Below are 17,633 nucleotides of genomic sequence, written 5' to 3' on the forward strand. Positions count from 1 at the left end.
AGGGGGTGAACAACCAGAACCGAAAGACGCCAAACACACCCTAGAGACCCACAAGGCTGTAGGTCCTGGGGACCCCGCCTGTCGCTGAGGAAAACGGCGAAGGCCCCCTCCCTTTGCGCCCTCTCGGTTCTTTGAGCTCAGATTTGGTTTGGGTTCTTCTCCAAAGGGGCCTGTTCCCGTCTTACCCTGCCCCAACTCCCAGGAAAAAGCTCAGACCCAGCCTTAAAATTCTGCCCCAGTTGAGGCGGCATAGCCTGAGTAGAAGCGGAGGCCGGGTGCTGCACCCCGGGGCTGCGGCACAGAGGCAGACAAAAACACCAGTCTCGGGGAGTGATACGAAAATGGAGAATACTGTATTTGCTTTAGAAAGTTTTTACATATAGATAAACACGCAGTTAAGATAACAGTAAAAGCGCCCTACGGGGAGTGAGCGATATCTCCAAAGCAGCTAAGAAATACTTTGAAACAGCTTTTGCATAAGAATAATACTACGGTCTCACTCTCCGCTTCCGCGATGGGGTCCCTCTTCCTAACCCAGCCCACCACGCCACGCCTGGACTGCAAGAAGACGCCCGGAACACCGAGTGGGAGGGGAACCCCAAAAAGGAAGGAGGTAAGCGGGGAGGGAGGAAGGAGAGAGAAGAGAGAAAGAAAAAGGGAGAGAGAAAAAGCATTATCATTTACAGGCAGTCTCTACACATATATTACAAACTGGGAAAATGACTGATCATTAAGATATACATAATTCATATAAAATTTTGAAATAAAAATAAAAATCTGTTACAGTCATAACTATTCTTTTTCCACATTTATAACCAGTACCCACACAGGCAGTGACAGAGTGGAGAGAAAAAGGTGCTTACGAGGAAAATGATTGTCTGCTGAACAAAAAAACAGAAGATTGCATCTTGTTTGACCAATACTTGGACTTAAAAACAGAGAGAACGAGAGGAAAAAGGAGAGGGAGCAACAAAAGGCGAGAAACATTTGCTATTTCCCTCTCAAGTTTTTTTTTAAAACAAATTCCGAACGGAGATGGCGGTTTTATTTTTTTTCCCTCTTTTTGTCTGTTTTGCTTTTGTCGTCTTGTCGTCGTAGTGGTGGTCGGTTTTTGTATAGTCGACTCTTTTTAAATCGTTTTAAACTAGAGAGAATATTTTCCCAGATACAAATAAATCGTCATGCAGGTGGGGTGCCGGGTCCGTGGGAACCGAAAGGAGAAGCCGTGCTTGTCCTAGAAAGTATACAATTGTCACCTCTTTTATGTTCTCTGCCCGCAACATCAGCGTTTGTGACTGTCTGTTGGCGTCGCGGTCCTTTGGGGTGGCCGTGGTAGTAGATGGCGGTTGGGGTTGTTGACGGTTCGCGTTTATTTTTCTTGGTTTTTATGTATTCTTGGCTGGGGTGGGAGTGTGTGTGTACTTGTGTGTGTGTATAATTGTGCATCCTGATTTCGGTTTGTTCGAGGATGGCGGGGGAGAGGACGAAGAGGAGGAGGGCGGGAAGGGGGCGGCGAAGGGGGGGAGAGGGGTGGAGGGCAGCCTTGGCTATCATACATCACATTCCGAGTCGCTGGAGGTTACCGAGAGGATGGAGGTGCCGGTGTCCGCGCGCTCCGTCAGGCTGGACACGCTGGTGGTGGGGCTGGCCGCTGTGGACGGCGACTCTGCCGAGCCGTGCGTGGGGCAGCCGGGCTCGGCCAGCGAGCGCATGCCGCTCGGTCCGATGGCCTGGTGCTGGAGCCTGCGGGAGACAGAGAGCGGCGCCCTCCCTGACACACAGGCCCCGCCACCCGGCTCCGCCAGGCCGCCTCCCTGCGCCCGCGCTGCGGGGAGCGCGGCCTGACGCCACCCAAGCTCCCGGTCTCCCCCACCCCGCGCCCTTCGCCTCCGCCCCCCGACACCGCTCTCCGCTGGCACCCGCTCCTCCAGACTCCGTATACTTCTCTGAGCCTCCCCAGCGCGGGCCTTTGCCCTCGGCTCCTCTCCCCGGGCTCTCTGAAGCTTCCCGAGGCTTCCCAGATCCGGACCGGATTCGGCGGAGAGGGAAAGCCCGAGGCCCGCCTCCTGGGGAGGCCTGAGAGCGCGCGGCGAAGGACGCGGGGCCCCCGAAGAAGCTCAACTCCTAAGGAAACAGGGTTCTTTTTCCTCCCCAGCCCTTGGAACTCTTCAGACCGAGCAGGCCTCCGCAGGAGCGGTCCGGTGCCCGCAGTGCCTCCTGCCCCAGCTCTTCGAAGCACACCCAGAAGTGCGGGTTGCTCACCCGCCGCCTCTCCCGTGTAGGACCGGCTGGCTTTGCTCACAAGCTCCATGAGCAGAGCGCAGGAGGAGGGGAAGAGAAAACGAAGGAGTTCTGAGCTAAAACAGTGGCTAAAGAGAAGGCAGGGAGAGGGGGAAAGGAGAAGGCAGGGGGAAGTGCAAAGCAGACTCTGGCGGCCCCTTTCCTGGGCCAGGCAGCGGCTGCCGCACCTAGTGTCTCTGAGTTCTCCCCACAAGGAGGCCTTCCCCTAGCCCAGGGCACTCCCCCCATTGGGCGAAAAGTTGGCTCCACAAGCAAGGGTGAGAGGGCCCAGGGTTCAGGCCTGGGCCACCTGAAACGGAACACACTCACTCACACTAGGAACTCACATCCAGCTTCCAGGCCCCTGCAGCTGTCAGCAGTTGTGGCTCTGTTCCCTGCAGCATACCAGGCCCAGCCTTTCCAGGCTAGGTAGCAACACAGACCTCCTTATCAAGGCTTTTAGCCAACCTTCTCCCTTCTCCCTTTTCTCACCACTCTTCTCCTCTTCCCCCCTCTTTCCCTCTAGTTTTTATTCTCCCTACTTGCCCCAGGCCCAAGTCAACTGACTGGTCAGGCCCAGCACAACTTTGTGACTTGGTGGCCAACTTGCTGTCAGAAAGGCTTTACCTGCTTCTGTCCACTTCCCAATTTAGTGGAACTAGGGGATGCAGGAGGGCCAACACACACACACACACACACACACACACACACACACACACACACACACAGCCGCTCTACTCCCAGCTTGGTTCCCTGCTCCTGGTCAGGCAACCTGCAATGTTGAGGGAAGGAGGCCCACAGCATCGTGGTCACCGCCCTTGCTCTTTTGTGGCAGGGACCCAGATTTAGTTTCCTCTCCTGGACATTTGTGGATCCTCCACCACAACCTCCCCCGGGGGTTTGGCAATGCAGGAGTAAGAACTAGATGGCAAGAATCCTTTTCCTTCCTTTCCTGTGGGAAGGCTCTAGAGGAGCACGGAGCTGGAGAACGGCTGAGGAGGCAGCTGGGTGCAGCTCAGAGCTGACTCCCAGGGAATGGGACCAGAGGCGGTGGGCACTCATGACCTCACACACACACACTCTCCACCCTGAGGAAAGCCCCTCTCCAGCAACGCAAGCAGTAAACCCAGAGACCGCCCCTCTTGTGTTCATCTGGGTAAGTGGAAACTTTCTCCAACAGCCAAGAGGTCGTGACTTCTCACACCCTGTCCTGCCCGCGCATTTCAAACCCTTTCCCACTCCCCAGCCCGAGACTGTAGCCCGACCTCGGGTCCCGCCACTGACCTGTTCTTGGCCGCCGCGGCGCGATCGCGCTGCCTCCGGTTCTTAAACCAGTTGCCTACTTGTGTGGGAGTGAGGCCGGTGGCCTGCGCCAGTTCGCGTTTCTTGCTGGGGTTGGGGTAGGGGTCCTGCAGGTACCACTCCCGCAGCAGACTCCGAGTCCGCTCCTTGAAGCAGTGCGTCTTCTGCTCGCCGTCCCAGATAGTGCGCGGCAGCGGGAACTTCTTGCGCACGCGGTACTTGTCCACCGGGCCGAGCGGGCGGCCGCGCAGCTTTTCGGCCTCCTGGTAGTGCGCCTCGAGCCACATAGCCTGCAGCTTGCCGTGAGACTCCTTGGTGAACTTGTGGTTCTCCAGGATGTGATAGAGGTCGCGGAAGTTGCCCGTGTGGAAGGCGACCACGGCGCGCGCGCGCAGGATCGACTCGTGCTTGTTGATGGCCTCGCACGCCCCGGGGGCCACGGGCAGCGACCAAAGGAAGCGGCCCAGCCGCTCGATGTCGCCTGTCTCCTCCAGCGTCTCGCAGACGCTGGCCACCTGCTCCGGCGAGAAGTTGAGGGTGGGCAGCTGGAACATGGACAACTCTTCCGGGGGGGCCCTGGAGCCGCCGCCGCTGCCGCCGCCGCCTGCTCCGCCAGCACCGCCGCCTCCCGCACAGTTCCCGCCGCCGCCGCCGCCGCCGCCGCCCGCACCGCTCCCGCCGCCGCTACTCGCCAGAAGTAGAGAGCGGTGGTGAGAATCGGCGAAGTTTGGCAACAAGAAGTGGGAGGAATAGAGGTCTAGGGGGGAGCGGAATACCATGGACTGACCTGAGACGAGAGGACAAAATTCAGGGAGAGGGAGAGAGAGGGGAGGAAGAGGAGAGGGGCGATGAGGACCAGGAGGAGGGAGAGGCGAGGGGGGAGGAGGAGGAGGACAGGAGGGGGGAGCGGGAGGAGGAGGGGGAGGAGGAAGGGCGTAGGGGACACCCGCACCCCACACACACCCACACACACACACGGCCGCGCAGCCACATAGAGGGAGGAACCGAGAGCGGCCCGGCGCGCGCGCGCAGAGAGAACCCGAGACGGAGAGGGAGAGAGGAGAGCGAGGGCCAACCACCGCCGAGTCAAGATTCAGCGATTCCACAGCAATCGCCCTAATGACAACAGCCTCATAATATCTCCCCTAAATCCACAGTGAGTGCAGCATTGAAACATTTTGTTTCGCTTTTCTATTGGTCTGCGGCGTGTCGTTGTGGCGTTGCCACGGCAACCGCTGCCAATCACTGTCAGCCCTGCCAATCAATACCGAGAACGTAAGGAAGGTTTTACCACTTAGCCAGAGTCGGGGGGAGGGGGTGAGGAGGGAAAGAGGGAGAAGGGGGAGAAAGAGAATTTTTTAAAAATCTTTGCAACTCTTAATCTTGCCACTTCCCCCCCCCCACCCACTTTTTCTCTCTCTCTGCTTTTCTCGCTCTGGGCTCCCTTCCTCCCTCTTCCCCCAAAGAAGTTGATCCAGAAATTCAAAAAGCCATGGGCATTGAGTTGTTGAATGCGATGAGCAATTAAAGGGGATGGGGGGATTTTGTTGGGGTAACAGGCTCCCCACATCACAGGAAGGCCAAGGGCCACGGGAGCACGCACGGTTTGCGCACTGTATGCACGTCGGGCCTACGCTTTCTGCCTATATAAGCACTAACAGCGGCGATGAAGAAAGGAGACGAGATCATGGGCGCTACCAAGTGTTGTCCGTGGCCCTGCGGGCTGCTGTGCCCGGGATCCTAGATTTCGGGGCGCATCTGGCCCCTGGGAGCCCGAGCCCAGGATCCAGGGTCCTGGAAGCAGCTTTGACCTCCTGTCTCCAGGATGATCTTCAGCCACATTTACTCCAACTTCCTCTCCGTTGAATTTGGCTTCTCTTTACTCTGCCCCCAGTCAGGTAGCCTTCATTTCCCCTATTTCCCTGTATTTTAAAATAGCAGTAGAAATAACAGTACACTTATTTCTATCTTAAAAACAAATCACCTCTTTGTTTTCCCCCAGACTTTAGCTGCCTTCCCCAAGGAGCTGTGGAGGAAGTTGCAGAGCTGAGAAGCCTGGGAGACCTCTGAACGCCCCTACCCCAACCCAGATACCTGTTAACCCCCACCCCTACCCCTCCAAGGAGCTCTGGGCCTGCCTACCAGCTCCAGAATTCTCAAACCTTTGCAGGCTGCCCCCAAAGAAGCAGATAGGCCTGAAATGTTGTTTGCTTATAATGTAAAGGAAAAAACAAAGAAACTCTAATTTCTCTAAATAAAGTAAAGCCATAAACCAAAAAGAGCCCCCAAAAGGCTCACAGAATGGAGAGGGCCCTCCCTTCCTCTGGCCACTGCAACCCCAGGCCCGGCATGGGTATTTATTCTAAGGTATGTCGCTTTTAAGAAGACGTAATCAGCGCCTTGAGCTGAGGCCTCTCTTTGTGAGGCTTCTGAAACTATGGAAGTGTGATTTACGCAGATTTGTCGGGGTCACAGACGTCTTTCCCCCAGCACTGTGTATATTTGGACAGGACTCGGTTTGGTGTTAAAAAGTGTATATTTTGAATGAGTTCACACACAGTAGCCAACAATGCCCACATTGTCGGCCCGTGTACAACGCGTATTGAAACGCAGCGTCCAGACTTCAACTAATCTGCCCTCAATAAAGCTGAAATAATTATCCTAAGCTGCCTTTCCAGAAGAAAAATCATTGAGGAATTCAAAACTTTTTTTGAAAAAAGATCTTTTCTACATTCCGATGCAGATCTGGGGGTGAGGCAGCGAGTCCACACCACTTTGGAGATCTCAATGAAGGAGAAAGATTGAGAGAGAATTTAAATGGGAAACGTAACGTGACTGTGGCTGCGAGTGTCCCAGGCCCTAAACCCAGCGCTCGGGCCCTGCTTAGGCCTTGACTCCTGCAGCGCCAGGCCTCCTGCACAGAGAAGTGCAAGCTTCTTTGGAGGCTCCAAAGCGGTAGGGAGGCTCCGGGCTGGCGAGGGGGCCAATAACGGCTCTCAGTCCGGGGCAGCTAGGGTTGCGGGTACTAAACCGGCTGAGTCAGGGAAATATTCGCCCAAGTGGAAGACTGGCCAAACCCCACTTCTGGTGCTCTCTCCCCTCCATATATCTTCCTCCTGGCCTGGAGTCCTTTTCTGCTTAGCTGCGAAGCTCTGGGCGGTCGTTCCTGAGGGCCCAGAAAGAGCCCTAAGGTTGGGACACAAAAACAGACGCTTCATCTTTTCTTCCCGATCTCTTTCTCTCGGAGGAGAAGGATTATACGCGGAGGGTGGGAGGGGAAAGGGGCAGGAGGAGGAAGCGGGGAGGAAGGAATGGGAAAGGGGAGGGGAGTGGGTATTGTGCCGCGTGTGGGGGGAGAATTCCTACGGGTGGGTTTCCGAATATTGTGTTCAACTTTGTGAAAGCAGCTCGTGACCCCGAAACTGCATCCCCTGGAGCCGAGGACCCAGGCGCCGGGCGGGCGGGTGAACCCAGCCAGTCCCCTCCCAGTCTCCACAACCCCCGCCTCCGGGTGGGGGCGACCTGCCCTCGCCCCGCCGCTGTTGGGCCCGCCCGGGAGGGAAGCAGGGCAGGTGCCGCGGGCTCTGCCTTATGCGCTGAAATCGAAAACCATCACCACCCCGGGAGAACTGAGGCAAGTGGGGCTGAGACTCAGTTCGGCGACACCCAGTCTCGGCAGGGGCGCCTACGGACCCCGCCGCACCCCGGCTGCTCTGGTGGCGGCCACCGCTTGGGAGTGCAAAGCGCGCGGCTTTGTGCGCCGGGACAGGGCCGGGCGGCCGGGCAGCCCCGGGCTGTCAGAGACTCCCTGCAGAACCGACCTCCGCGCCACCCACCAAGCCCACTTCGCGGCCCCGGGCTACCCGTGCCTCTCCGTTCTGTCCTGAAGCACGACGCCCGCCGCCCGGAGCCCGTAAGTTGAGAGTCCCGAGAGCTGGGGAGGATGGTGCGGACGACTGGACTGGCTCTCTGCGGAGCGGAGAGCGCGGGCTTCGCAGGGTCTTGGGCTAGGAGTGCTGACCATGTGTGTATGTTGGAGTGAGGGCTGTGGGGCGTCAGACCGTCCCCTCCAAAGTCTCCGGCGCTGGACCTTGGGGAGGAGGTGGGAGTAGAGGACTTCGGGTTCCGGGACTCAGGCCGCCTTCCCGGCCGGAGACGTTGAGCAGGCAAGGGCGGGGAGGTGAGACCGAGGGTGCCTGTAGGAGTGGCGCGCAGGGGGCACCTGCGCCCTGGGTCTCTCAGGCCGGCGATATTTGGATGGCTAGGTAAGCCACGGGGCCTCCAGGTCTCTCCTGCCCTCCGACTGCTCAGACTAGGGGGTTTGGAACTTGGCGCCTGCCCCGGCCGAGGTCACAAAATTGCCACTATCGTCCCTACTTCAATCCTGGGTGTACAGGTGGTGCAGGGAGAAAGGATGCTTCGGAGAGTGCCCAACCCCCCCAAGACCCACTGGGCATTTACAAATGCAGCCCCAACCCAGCAGTTTCAACCCCACCAGGAGAGGCGCCTGAGAGACTCTCTTTCCTGGGGTACCGGTAAAATCTAGGGTGTCTGCAAGCCTCCAGGAAAGCAGGACTGGAGGGCTGGGCAAGGGCGCCCACGCGGCCTCGCTTTGCCGGGTGCACTAGTCTGGGCGGGGGGCGGGGTGACGCCCCTTCCGGCCCAGCCGGCCGGGTGGGGCGGCCCGGCGGCCTGCGATCCGGCCTCCCCAAAGCTGGGAACCGAGGCGCTGGGAGCGCGCGGCTGGGGAGAGCGCGGGAGGGGGGGGGCGGCGGCCGCGGGCAAGACGGCCGGAAACCCTCCCAGGACCCCGAGAACTTCCCTGTGAGCGGAAACAGCAACCACAACGACTACTGCGCCCCCGCCCCCTGCCCACACCTCCCACCCCGCCTCCCGCCCCCCTTCCCCGGGCCTGGGGGGCCCGGTTCCGTGCAATTGTCGCCTGGGACAGTAAACACAGCTCAGTTGCCTCAACTTTCTCCGCACATAAAAGTTCCCGGTGAGCGGGGAAATTTGAATATTTGATCAGCCCCTTTGAGTGACCCTCATTAGCCTGGCGCCCTGCTAAGGCCCCGGCAATGCAAGAAAGCTGTCGGCCCGGCGTTTGTGTGCCTTGTTAGCGCCGCTTAATGAAGCCGCCCCGACGGCTCAAAGGCGGCCTCTCGGCACCCCGCTCTGCCTAATGAGCCCCACCACCCGCCAAAGACCCCATTCGCCCCCCACATCCTCAAACGGGAGAAGTTTAGCTGTCCTGGGCCTCCGCACCCCTCACTGCTGGGCCCGGAAGAGTGGGCACGAAACTGGCCTAGCTGGCTGTGGTGACCGGCCCCAACAGAGAGAGGTAACTGATGGGGGGATGTAAGCCTTGCAAATTGTGGTGAGGAGGCTGCAGCCTCAGGTTCTCGCCCAGGGAATGCACTGCCGACCTCTCCCAAGAGGGCCAATTTCAAACAGTCACCCCAGTTCCTTAAAGATGCATCTGGACTAACAGGGTGGCAGGGGGCAGATACCCAGGGGAGGTCCAGCTTTCCATCCTCTTCCTTCCCTTCTCCACTGTCCAAGAGGCTGCCTATTTCTTTGTAGGGATCTCCCATGACAGCCAAAACTGATGTGCTAGGGCTTGGATTTGAGAAAGGGTGGGCACGTTCAATAACTCAAACAATCATGCTCCTATCATCCACAGAGCTCAAACAATCAAATGCTGTGACAGTTGGCACTAGGAAAGGCAAGGTCCCCCAGCATTCCTTGGCTTACTTGCAACCCCTCTCAGAGAGCCCTGGCCTCTCTGGACTCTCTTTACTCATGCTGCCAGTCTTTAGGAGGCCTGAGGAAATTACTTTAGTCAGGTCCACTCTGTGCAGAAACAATTGTCTGGTGGGATGAAACTGGGACTAAAATAGGCCTTAGGGAGAGATAGAGAGTGCACTGGAAGGAAGTGAGACCAAAAAGCCACCATCTTACTTTCCCTTTTCTCAGTGGGGCAGGTGACATTGCTGGCCAGCAAATAGAAGGGACCCCACTAGAAGGTGTGCTTCAGTCCTCTCAAAGAGAAGTAGACTTCCTTCCCTCTCTGCCCCCTCTGTTCTCTGATGCCCTTTTCCTTTTCCCTGGACAGTTTTCACTCAAGGTCCCTCTTTGCTCACACAGTTCTTGGACTTTTAAGGGTTACACTTGGAGGATTAATGCTCCTGGCTTGGGAAGTAGGCTGCTCTCAGATCCACACTTGTGGCCTTCTAGAGGTGCATCCCCACCCACACTCAATGTCCACAATTCCTCAAAAACAAAGCAGCCTGGTCAAGTTGGTAACCTTGGGACCCTATTCTAGGGAGGACACTTCTAGGAATGAATGGTACCCAGACAGCCCTCACCCTCTGCAAAAAGGCTAGGTAGGCCCTGGGATAGCAGAGCTTTCCAAGTCCACCTGGTCTGCTCCTCCTCTATCTCTTCCCCTCTCCCCCACCTCAATTGGCATTCCCCACCCCATTCCCATCCCACGGCCCACTAATTCAACCCCAAACTGATGATCTTTAGGGATCATCTCTGCACTGGGCATGGCTGTCCCGGGGCCTTGATCCAACCAAAGGGAAAAGGCAGGAGCCAGGAAGAGAGGGGTAGACGCTGTTGGAGAGAAGGGGGACCTGAGGCAGAGGGTAAAACAGCTCTGTGGTCCCAAGGCCAGGCTCACCAACTGCTCAGGGGAGGAGGCGAGGGGAGGAGGCCAGGAGTCCGCAGGCAGTGTTCGGGGCAGCAGGGACCTAAGGCGTCGGCGTGGGGGGCTAGATTCAGAGGAGAGAGGCGAGGAGGCGGGGGTCGGGGGAGCGCGCAGGGCGGGGGACGGAGGGGGGGCGGGCGGTGCGGCTCTTTAAGAGCCACACGGCTGGCAGAAGAAGCGCGCGGCCGAGTGCTGGTAGAGCATTGACCCCGAAGAGGATTTAGCGGGAAGGGAAAGGCCGGGCTCGGGCTTTGTCCGGGGGCGACCAGAGAGGCCGAGGCACAAGAATAAGGAGCTACCGCATCCTGAAAGGCTGCGCCGAGGCGGCGATGCTGCAGCTCTTGACTTCTGAGCATTGCTTAGAAAGTCTGCCCCGGCTTAAGCTGAACGGCCAGTGCTGGGCCCTGAGCTCCGAGTCCACGAGCCCGAGTCCCCTGCCTTGGTGCAGAGGAGACGTGAGATGAGGGGGATACTGCGGTGACGGGGACCTGGCAAAGTCGCTTTTGGCTGTACAGCCGCCTGACCTTGTGCAGGGCTGTGAGCCAGACGGGCCACGCTGGGCATAGCCAGAGAATTTTCTTTTCCCAACTTCGGCTTTTGGTTTTGAGGGTCCCCCTCGCGCAGCTCCAGAACCGGCCGACACCAAATGGATTCTCAACAGGTGGCCGGGTAAGTCCACTTAAGAATTCTGGTTATACTGTCAGCCCCTCCCCAGCCCCCTACCCTTTCCCCTCCCAGTTTTCCCACTGGCCGCCCGCAATTCCCTGCCCTCCTCCCGCACGCGAGGAAGGGGGATGGTGAGAGGCGCCCTCTCCCTGGGGGTCTTCGGGCCCCCAGTTTCAGCCCAGGACAACTGGCGGGCGGCCCTGTGAAGCGCCGCACAGTACGCTGGGGTCCTGATGCCCCTTGGTTCCGTTGTGTGCCCTGGTGCTCCAAGGTGTGTGTGGGAGCGAGAGGGGGAGCGTGTCGCCTCGTCTCAAGAGAGTAGCTGGCAGGAAGAGGACCGGGGGACCCCAGGGCCGGGCGGCCTTTGTGTGGAGACCCAACTATACACCCTCTTTTACGAGCGGCCCAGAATTCGGCCCGGGGGAGCCTGCGCTAGCTGTACAATAACCGCTGAAGAGCGTCTCGGCAGCCCGGGTCCGGAATCGGTAGGGGAGATGGAGGGGGCGAGAGGAGGGAGGGGAGGGAAGCAGAGACAGGCCGGGGCAAGAAGTCCGAGTGAAAAGTCGGCTAATGTCCTCAGAGCGCGCGGGAAACAGGCGCGCGCTTTTGTGGGCGCACATCCTCTCTCTCACACACACGCACGCTCACCCCCACTTCACACAGGTAACCCCCTCGCGCGGTCCTGGTAGGTGCGGGGTCTCAAGGCCCCGCGCTCAAGCCTTGCCGCGAGCGTAGCAGACCTCCTACTCTCCGCTTTCCCCCGCTGTCAGAAGCCCTTCCGCCCGGCCGCCACCGGGGCTCGAGAATGACTGAGGGAGCTGGGAGGACCCCGGGGCTGGGGCTCAGGGAGGATCTTACCTGCGCAAAGGTAAGGGAAGCCGGGAGCAGGAAGCAGCGGCGGATAAATATTCATTAGGAAGTGTGTCTCCTTTTAAACCGCGCGGCGCACGCTCTCGCTCCTAGCTCCTCTCCCTCCCTCCCTCTGTCCTCTTGTGAGGCTCTCTCCCCCTTTCGCTCAGTCTCCCCCCCCCTTTTCCTGCGAAACGCCGGGTGGATCTCCGTCTAGCTAACCTGTTGGGAAGCCTGAACCGCGGGCAGCGCCTTCACAGCTGTTTGCCTTCGCTCTTGGGGAGCGAGTCCTCTGTCCTCCCTACCTCCTCTCGCCCAGCCCCTCACCCCTCCTAAATTACTACATCATTAGGTTTATTTTCCGGTGTCTGTGGGGTGGGGTGGTAACTGCGCAGCCCGACCCACCTCCCCAAAGCATGGTGAAAAGCTGGCGCTATCAGAGGCTGCCCCAACTCTATCCCTACTTCACATCCCCACCCAGTCTTTTTTCCCCTCTCCATCCCACCTCCATCAGGTACCAACCCAACTCCACCATCCTTTCTTCCCCCGCCGCCAATCCGGATCCTGTATTGGGTCGGCAGTGAGCAGGCGGGTTTGTCGGTCCAACTCTCAGAGACTGGGACGTTATGCTACGTTGGGTGTAGGGGTAGCTTTCCAAGTCCCCCTTTCCCACGTAGGTTTTCTAGCTTAACCCTAGCTGGGTACCTGGTCAGCTTGGGCCTTAGGATCACAACACCGAGATGCACATCAAGGGCTTCACCCCGCCAGGCCTCAGGGACCCCAGGCCTTGGTCCTTTGGCTGTTTAGAAGGCTCATGGAGGGCGGGGAATAGATGGCCTCATTTGATGCGAATGCGCAGGAGAGACAGACCGACCCACCCACGGACTGACAATAGCCTTTTATGAACAAACTGACCTGAAGTTAGTCGCAGGTCCGCATCTTTCTCTCTCGCACTCATGAGAAAACACACATACAGGATTCCGGGAACGCACAAGTTCCCGCACGCTCCCTCCGAGAGACGCTTCTAGTCGCTCGAGAGAACGTGCACACTCCCATGTCCACCCCTGCTCGCCGGAGGCCAGCGCTCCGCGAGTCAGGGAGACCAGAAGGCGCGCCGGCCAGCAAGGCGGCTCCCGGTGGAGTACGTCGCAAGGCAGCCCCTGGATGGCCCTGGCCACCCTTCTTGGTACAATTCCTTTCTGCTCCAGACTCCTAGGTCACTGCAAGGGCTCTAAGAGATGGCGTGGCCCCGGGGTGCTCGGGGGTGGCGGGGACCTGGGCTCCGGCGCCCGCTGAGCTCTGCGCGCAGAGGTAGGGGCAGGAGGAGGAGCCGAGGGGGCGGGCTCAGGCCAGTTCCCAGTTACAAATACTGCGCTCCTGGGAGACCAAGGAAATTGTCGCCCACAAACACGCATATCTCTTGCCCCAAGACTCCGTGACTTCTACAGTTGGGTCTTGCATCTTCCCCAGGATTCCGGGGCACATTCGGCCATTTGTTGGCCTGTGGTGGGGTGCGGTCGCAAACCTCGGGGCCAACTCGAGATCCGAAACCCCCTACAGTCCATTTGAACAGGCTGGGCCCAAATTCACCAGGAGAGGTCCCAGAAGATGTTCCAACCCTTCTGGAAGGGAGCGAGACACAGGATCAGTGGAGGGTCTCCCTCTTCCTGGAAGGTTAAGAGCTGGGCAGATGAAGGTATAAGAGAGGCCTCGGTGGCCCTGGGACCATGAAGCCTTCTTAACCTCCCACCGCACCTCAAGTTCCCAGACTGTACTTGCACACCTTCTCCCCATTCAGACCCAGGAGGTTTGAGGTCAGGCTAAACCTGAGTCACCCGACTGTACACAGAACATACCTGCAATTGTACCTGAGTACACACAGGAGAATTGGAGAAACACTAAAGCAGAATTTGAGGGGGAAAAAAGTGTCTACAGACAGAATTATTCCAGTGCAGGGGTGCACATTCAGTTGCCCAGATGCAGACAAAAGCCAAAGTGCCCATGCAGAGTGGCCCCAGCCACACAGGCAGATGTACAGAGAGCCACACACAGGGAGAGTGGGTTGAAAAAGGAAGCAGGCTGTGAAGCCAAGGGCTTGCTTCTAGAGGAAATCAGCTCTCCAGGGAGAAACTTTGCTGAGCTGACTGGGTGAAAGGTGTCATAGTTCTGCAGACAAGAAAGATAACCTCATCCACCCCAAAGCCAACCCTTTTGCCTTCCTCTCAGCTGGGCTAGAGACACTCAGAAGAGGGCAATACAGGAAAGAATCATTTTAACAGGAACTATTTGTTACTATTATCATTTGTTTAGGAGATCTTGTGCTGAAGGAGGATGGGGTGGAGAGCTTAGATGCCCTCAGTCACTGCTGGGAGATTCCTAATTCGTAATGGAACGTTTGTTCTAACTAGGGTTCAGGATTCAGGATGACCCTATTTTGCCCCTTTTCCCTGGCTCCTCTTATCCTAAATTTAATCGATAAAAAGAACCTTAACTCAGTTTCACACCCTCCTACTCTCATTACCATCTGAAACCCCATTTTATCAAATAAGTCTGCAAAAGAACACTCAAAGCAAACTGATTTGGTTTATTAAACTAATTTTCTTTGTAAGCTGTTGGGATATTTACACCCCTTATGCCTCAGTCCCAGGCAGAGTGCACTGTCCAGGACAAGCTGGGAGTTACAAAGAGGGATTTCCAGAATGGCTCTCTCAACAGGCCTCAGCAAGTGCATAGACTTGTTTTGGTTTCAGCTCCATTTGCCTGCCCCGTCCCAGTGAACCTTCCAGACAGTAGCAACCATGGTTTTCCTACAGAAGAGGCAGGCACGCCGAACGCAATGTTGTCCTCCCTTCCACTTTGCCTTCCTCTCCAACTCTTTCTCTCTCTGAAAGTTTGGAAAGATTCTTTTAAACAAAGACAAAAAACAAACAAAAAAAGAGGTCTTTTTGGGCCAGCAAGTTGGATAACCACCCTGCAAGGGACAGAGGAAGGTTCATCCTGTGAAGAACAGATGAACCATCTGGAAAGCCCGGCAGGACAATTAATTTAAGCAAATGTAGTTGCCCTAGAAACCAAGGGGGTGTGAGGGTATGATAAGGAAGAATTTCTTCTTTTGGGGGCATACACTGTGCCCCCCCTCAATACACTTAGGTCATAGAAATTTTAGCAAGAGTTTATTCTTGCAGGTGTTTTGCACAATAAGGAGGGAAAATCACTTTTGGGTCAATTAATTTTCCTTGGAAAGGCGGTTTCTTCCAAGACATTTTTTCCCCAGTTTTATTTTCTTATAAGAGTCCACCTGCTGATGCACTTCAGAAAGAGACTGAGACAGAAAGAGAGAGAGATAAATGAATAAGGAGACCATCACTCTCATACCCGAAGTGTAACTTCCATTCTCTATAGCGGAGATTCAGGACACAAAGAGGCAAATTCCTTTACCATGGGGCATTTCTCCTCTCTTTGGGTAGTTTATTTAGAACCTTTCCAATAACAAATAATTAGCATTTTAGAGTTGGAGGTGTTTGCTATTACCAATTAATTTTACAAGATTCTTCAAGCTCTGCTCTCTAACTTATAAAACTGCGTATACATAGCTAAGCTCGTTGCAATATTTATCATTCAGGCAGAAAAGCAGCGCGCTTTCTCACAGCCCCAAATGTCCCATGTACAGTCACTGGAGCGAATTAATTTTTCTCTGTGTTTCCTAAGCGCCCTTGGCACCTCTGCCCAAGGGCTCAGGGCAAAACTGCGAGGTTTGCGACCTCCTGAGTGGTACGCACTGTGTTGTTAGCTTTTTTTGTTGTGAGAAATTCTTGGTGATTGTATTCATTTTCTCTCTCTCTTTCTCTCTCCCTTTTGGGCCAAAATGAGCCGGCTAGAGTTGCCCGTGTCTTCTTCAGCGGAAACTTTTCCCCTAGATAAACTCTAACCATTTCCTCAGCCCGGAGCAAAGGGCTGAACGTTGTTGTCTGGTCCAGGACTGGGGCGAGAAAAGGGGTGGGGGTAATGCAGGTGAGGGAGGGAACCATCATCACCTTCAACAATAAAACAACCAGACGCCCTTATAGTCCTTTCCATTAACAGTGTCAATGCACCAGATAGGCTGTCTCACCTCTAAAGGTGTCTTCACTCCCGGAGGGCCCAGGCTTCCAGCCGCAGCCCAACACCGGGCCCGCACGCCCGAGAGGAGGTGCTCCAACGGCAAAAATCCCATATATTTTTAACTACAGTGATTACTAAATTAATAGCAGGCACTAAGACAGATGTCAAAACGTCTTGAAAATGTTTATCTGTGAATAATTGAGAAGGTGGTGGGACGCATTATCTGATTGTGTAATGAAATATGTATGAGGAACAGCTGTTTGCAAGAGTCTCCTCCTGCTGCCTCCTCAGCCGAGGCCCATCTCTTGGAAGCAGGAATCGCGGTGAAGTTGGTCGCCACTTCCGTCCACTTGGGAGACCGGCCCCTCTGGGACTTGAGGCAGAGCTGTGCCTCCAGTGCGTCCCAGAATCACCCCATTTCCTAAGGGAGAACAACAGCATGAAGTCAACCCTTCGGCCTCGATCTTTTGGCTCTGGTGGCGGGGTGCGGTTTAGCAGCAATAGGAGCTGTCTGTCGCGCCTTCGGGGCGGGCCGCGGGCCCGGCCTTCGAGGCCCAAGAAGAGGCCGGACTCGGGAGGCGGCGGCAGAAGCCCGGAGCCTGGCGTGCGCCCGCGGGGCGGAGAGGAGCGGCCCCCTCCGAACTGGGGCGCGGGACTCCGCGGCTCAGCGGGGCGGGCCCGGGGTCATCGCGGGGTGACGGGGCTCCCGAGAGGGCTTTGTTCGGCGCTCCTGCCACACTGCGCACTTCCTTCCAGCCCCCGGCCAGTCCCACCCCAGGTCTCCGCGTCGGCCCTGTTTGTTTTTCCAGCCCCGCGCCCTCCACCCGGTCACGCAAACAGCCCTCAGGGCTGCGTCATCGACTTGAGGCCCTGGCCATAGGCAGGCCAGGGTGACGAGCAGCGGCCCCGCAGTAATCGGAGTGCGCGGAGAAGGGCCCTGGGGTCTTTCTGGAGTTCTGGGGCAAGGGTCGGCCGCGCCGGAGAGGTGGCCTAATGGGGCGCGTGGCCTCGACGGGCGGCGAAAGCCCAAGTCCTGGGCTCCAAAGGGCGCGGGCGGCCTGCGCCACCGCCTATCCAACTGCCTGCGGGCCTCGGCCCAGAGTCCCAGCCATGCAGGAGGGCGGCGCCGGGGTGAGGGCTAGACCAGGGCGCCGAGAGGGAGCACATCAGGCCTGGACCTTGCATGCAATGTCACTGATAAACCCGGTGACCCCCGTGTTGGCGTGCTGTCCCTTCGCAGCATTTCCGGCGCTCCCACCTCGGTGGAACCGTGTCCTTGACGCGGTGTTACCCGAGGCCCCAGCGTGGCCAGAGGCCTGCCCGTGCCTTGTGCTTCTGCGGCTCCCTGGCTCCTCGCCTTCCCGAGCCCGGGGTCCCCGTGCCTTGTCCCTGGCCCCCAGGAAGGGTCGCCCCGCAGTTTCTGGCCGCGCTAGCCCTTCCCGCGCCGCAGCCCCTGACAGCTCCCGGGACGGCAGCGGAGACGCTGGGCCTAGCTCCGTGAGCTGTGGCACCCGGGCACTAAGCATCTACGCAGTTTCCATCGGCTGACTTGTAGTCGAGATGCACTCGGGCGTTATTTCTCGAGCCGTCTCCCTTTTTACCTAATCCCTTATGCTTTTATTCTAATCCTACACATTACAGTTAATCTGTAATGATACCGCTTCGGAGGAACCTGTTGCATAGGAAGCACAGTAATTTGTAACCTTGGAAACAGTTTTAAATA

The 17,633-nt window shown here is 57.2% G+C and overlaps 1 protein-coding gene and 1 long non-coding RNA gene across 3 annotated transcripts; one reads left to right on the plus strand and one right to left on the minus strand.

Moving 5' to 3' along the window:
- Positions 1 to 306: 306 nt before the first annotated feature.
- Positions 307 to 13,090, minus strand: SIX3 (SIX homeobox 3). Of its 2 annotated transcripts, XM_017663434.3 has the most exons (4): positions 12,725 to 13,090; positions 3,565 to 4,369; positions 1,584 to 1,743; positions 307 to 1,234 (listed from the first exon to the last, which is right to left on the minus strand). In XM_017663434.3, the coding sequence occupies exons 1-4, from the start codon at positions 12,765 to 12,767 to the stop codon at positions 1,145 to 1,147; spliced, it is 1,098 nt and encodes a 365-aa protein (XP_017518923.2). In that variant the 5' UTR covers positions 12,768 to 13,090; the 3' UTR covers positions 307 to 1,144. The 2 variants fall into 2 exon arrangements, with proteins under 2 accessions (XP_017518923.2, XP_036846692.1); XM_036990797.2 differs by having other exon boundaries at positions 307 to 1,743.
- LOC118967002 (uncharacterized) lies at positions 4,368 to 6,235 on the plus strand. Its single transcript, XR_005053762.2, has 3 exons — positions 4,368 to 4,738; positions 5,158 to 5,480; positions 5,585 to 6,235. It is a non-coding gene; the product is annotated as an uncharacterized lncRNA (long non-coding RNA).
- Positions 13,091 to 17,633: the final 4,543 nt, after the last annotated feature.

Source organism: Manis javanica, chromosome 1 (assembly GCF_040802235.1).
Source record: "Manis javanica isolate MJ-LG chromosome 1, MJ_LKY, whole genome shotgun sequence".
Taxonomy (NCBI): domain Eukaryota; kingdom Metazoa; phylum Chordata; class Mammalia; order Pholidota; family Manidae; genus Manis; species Manis javanica.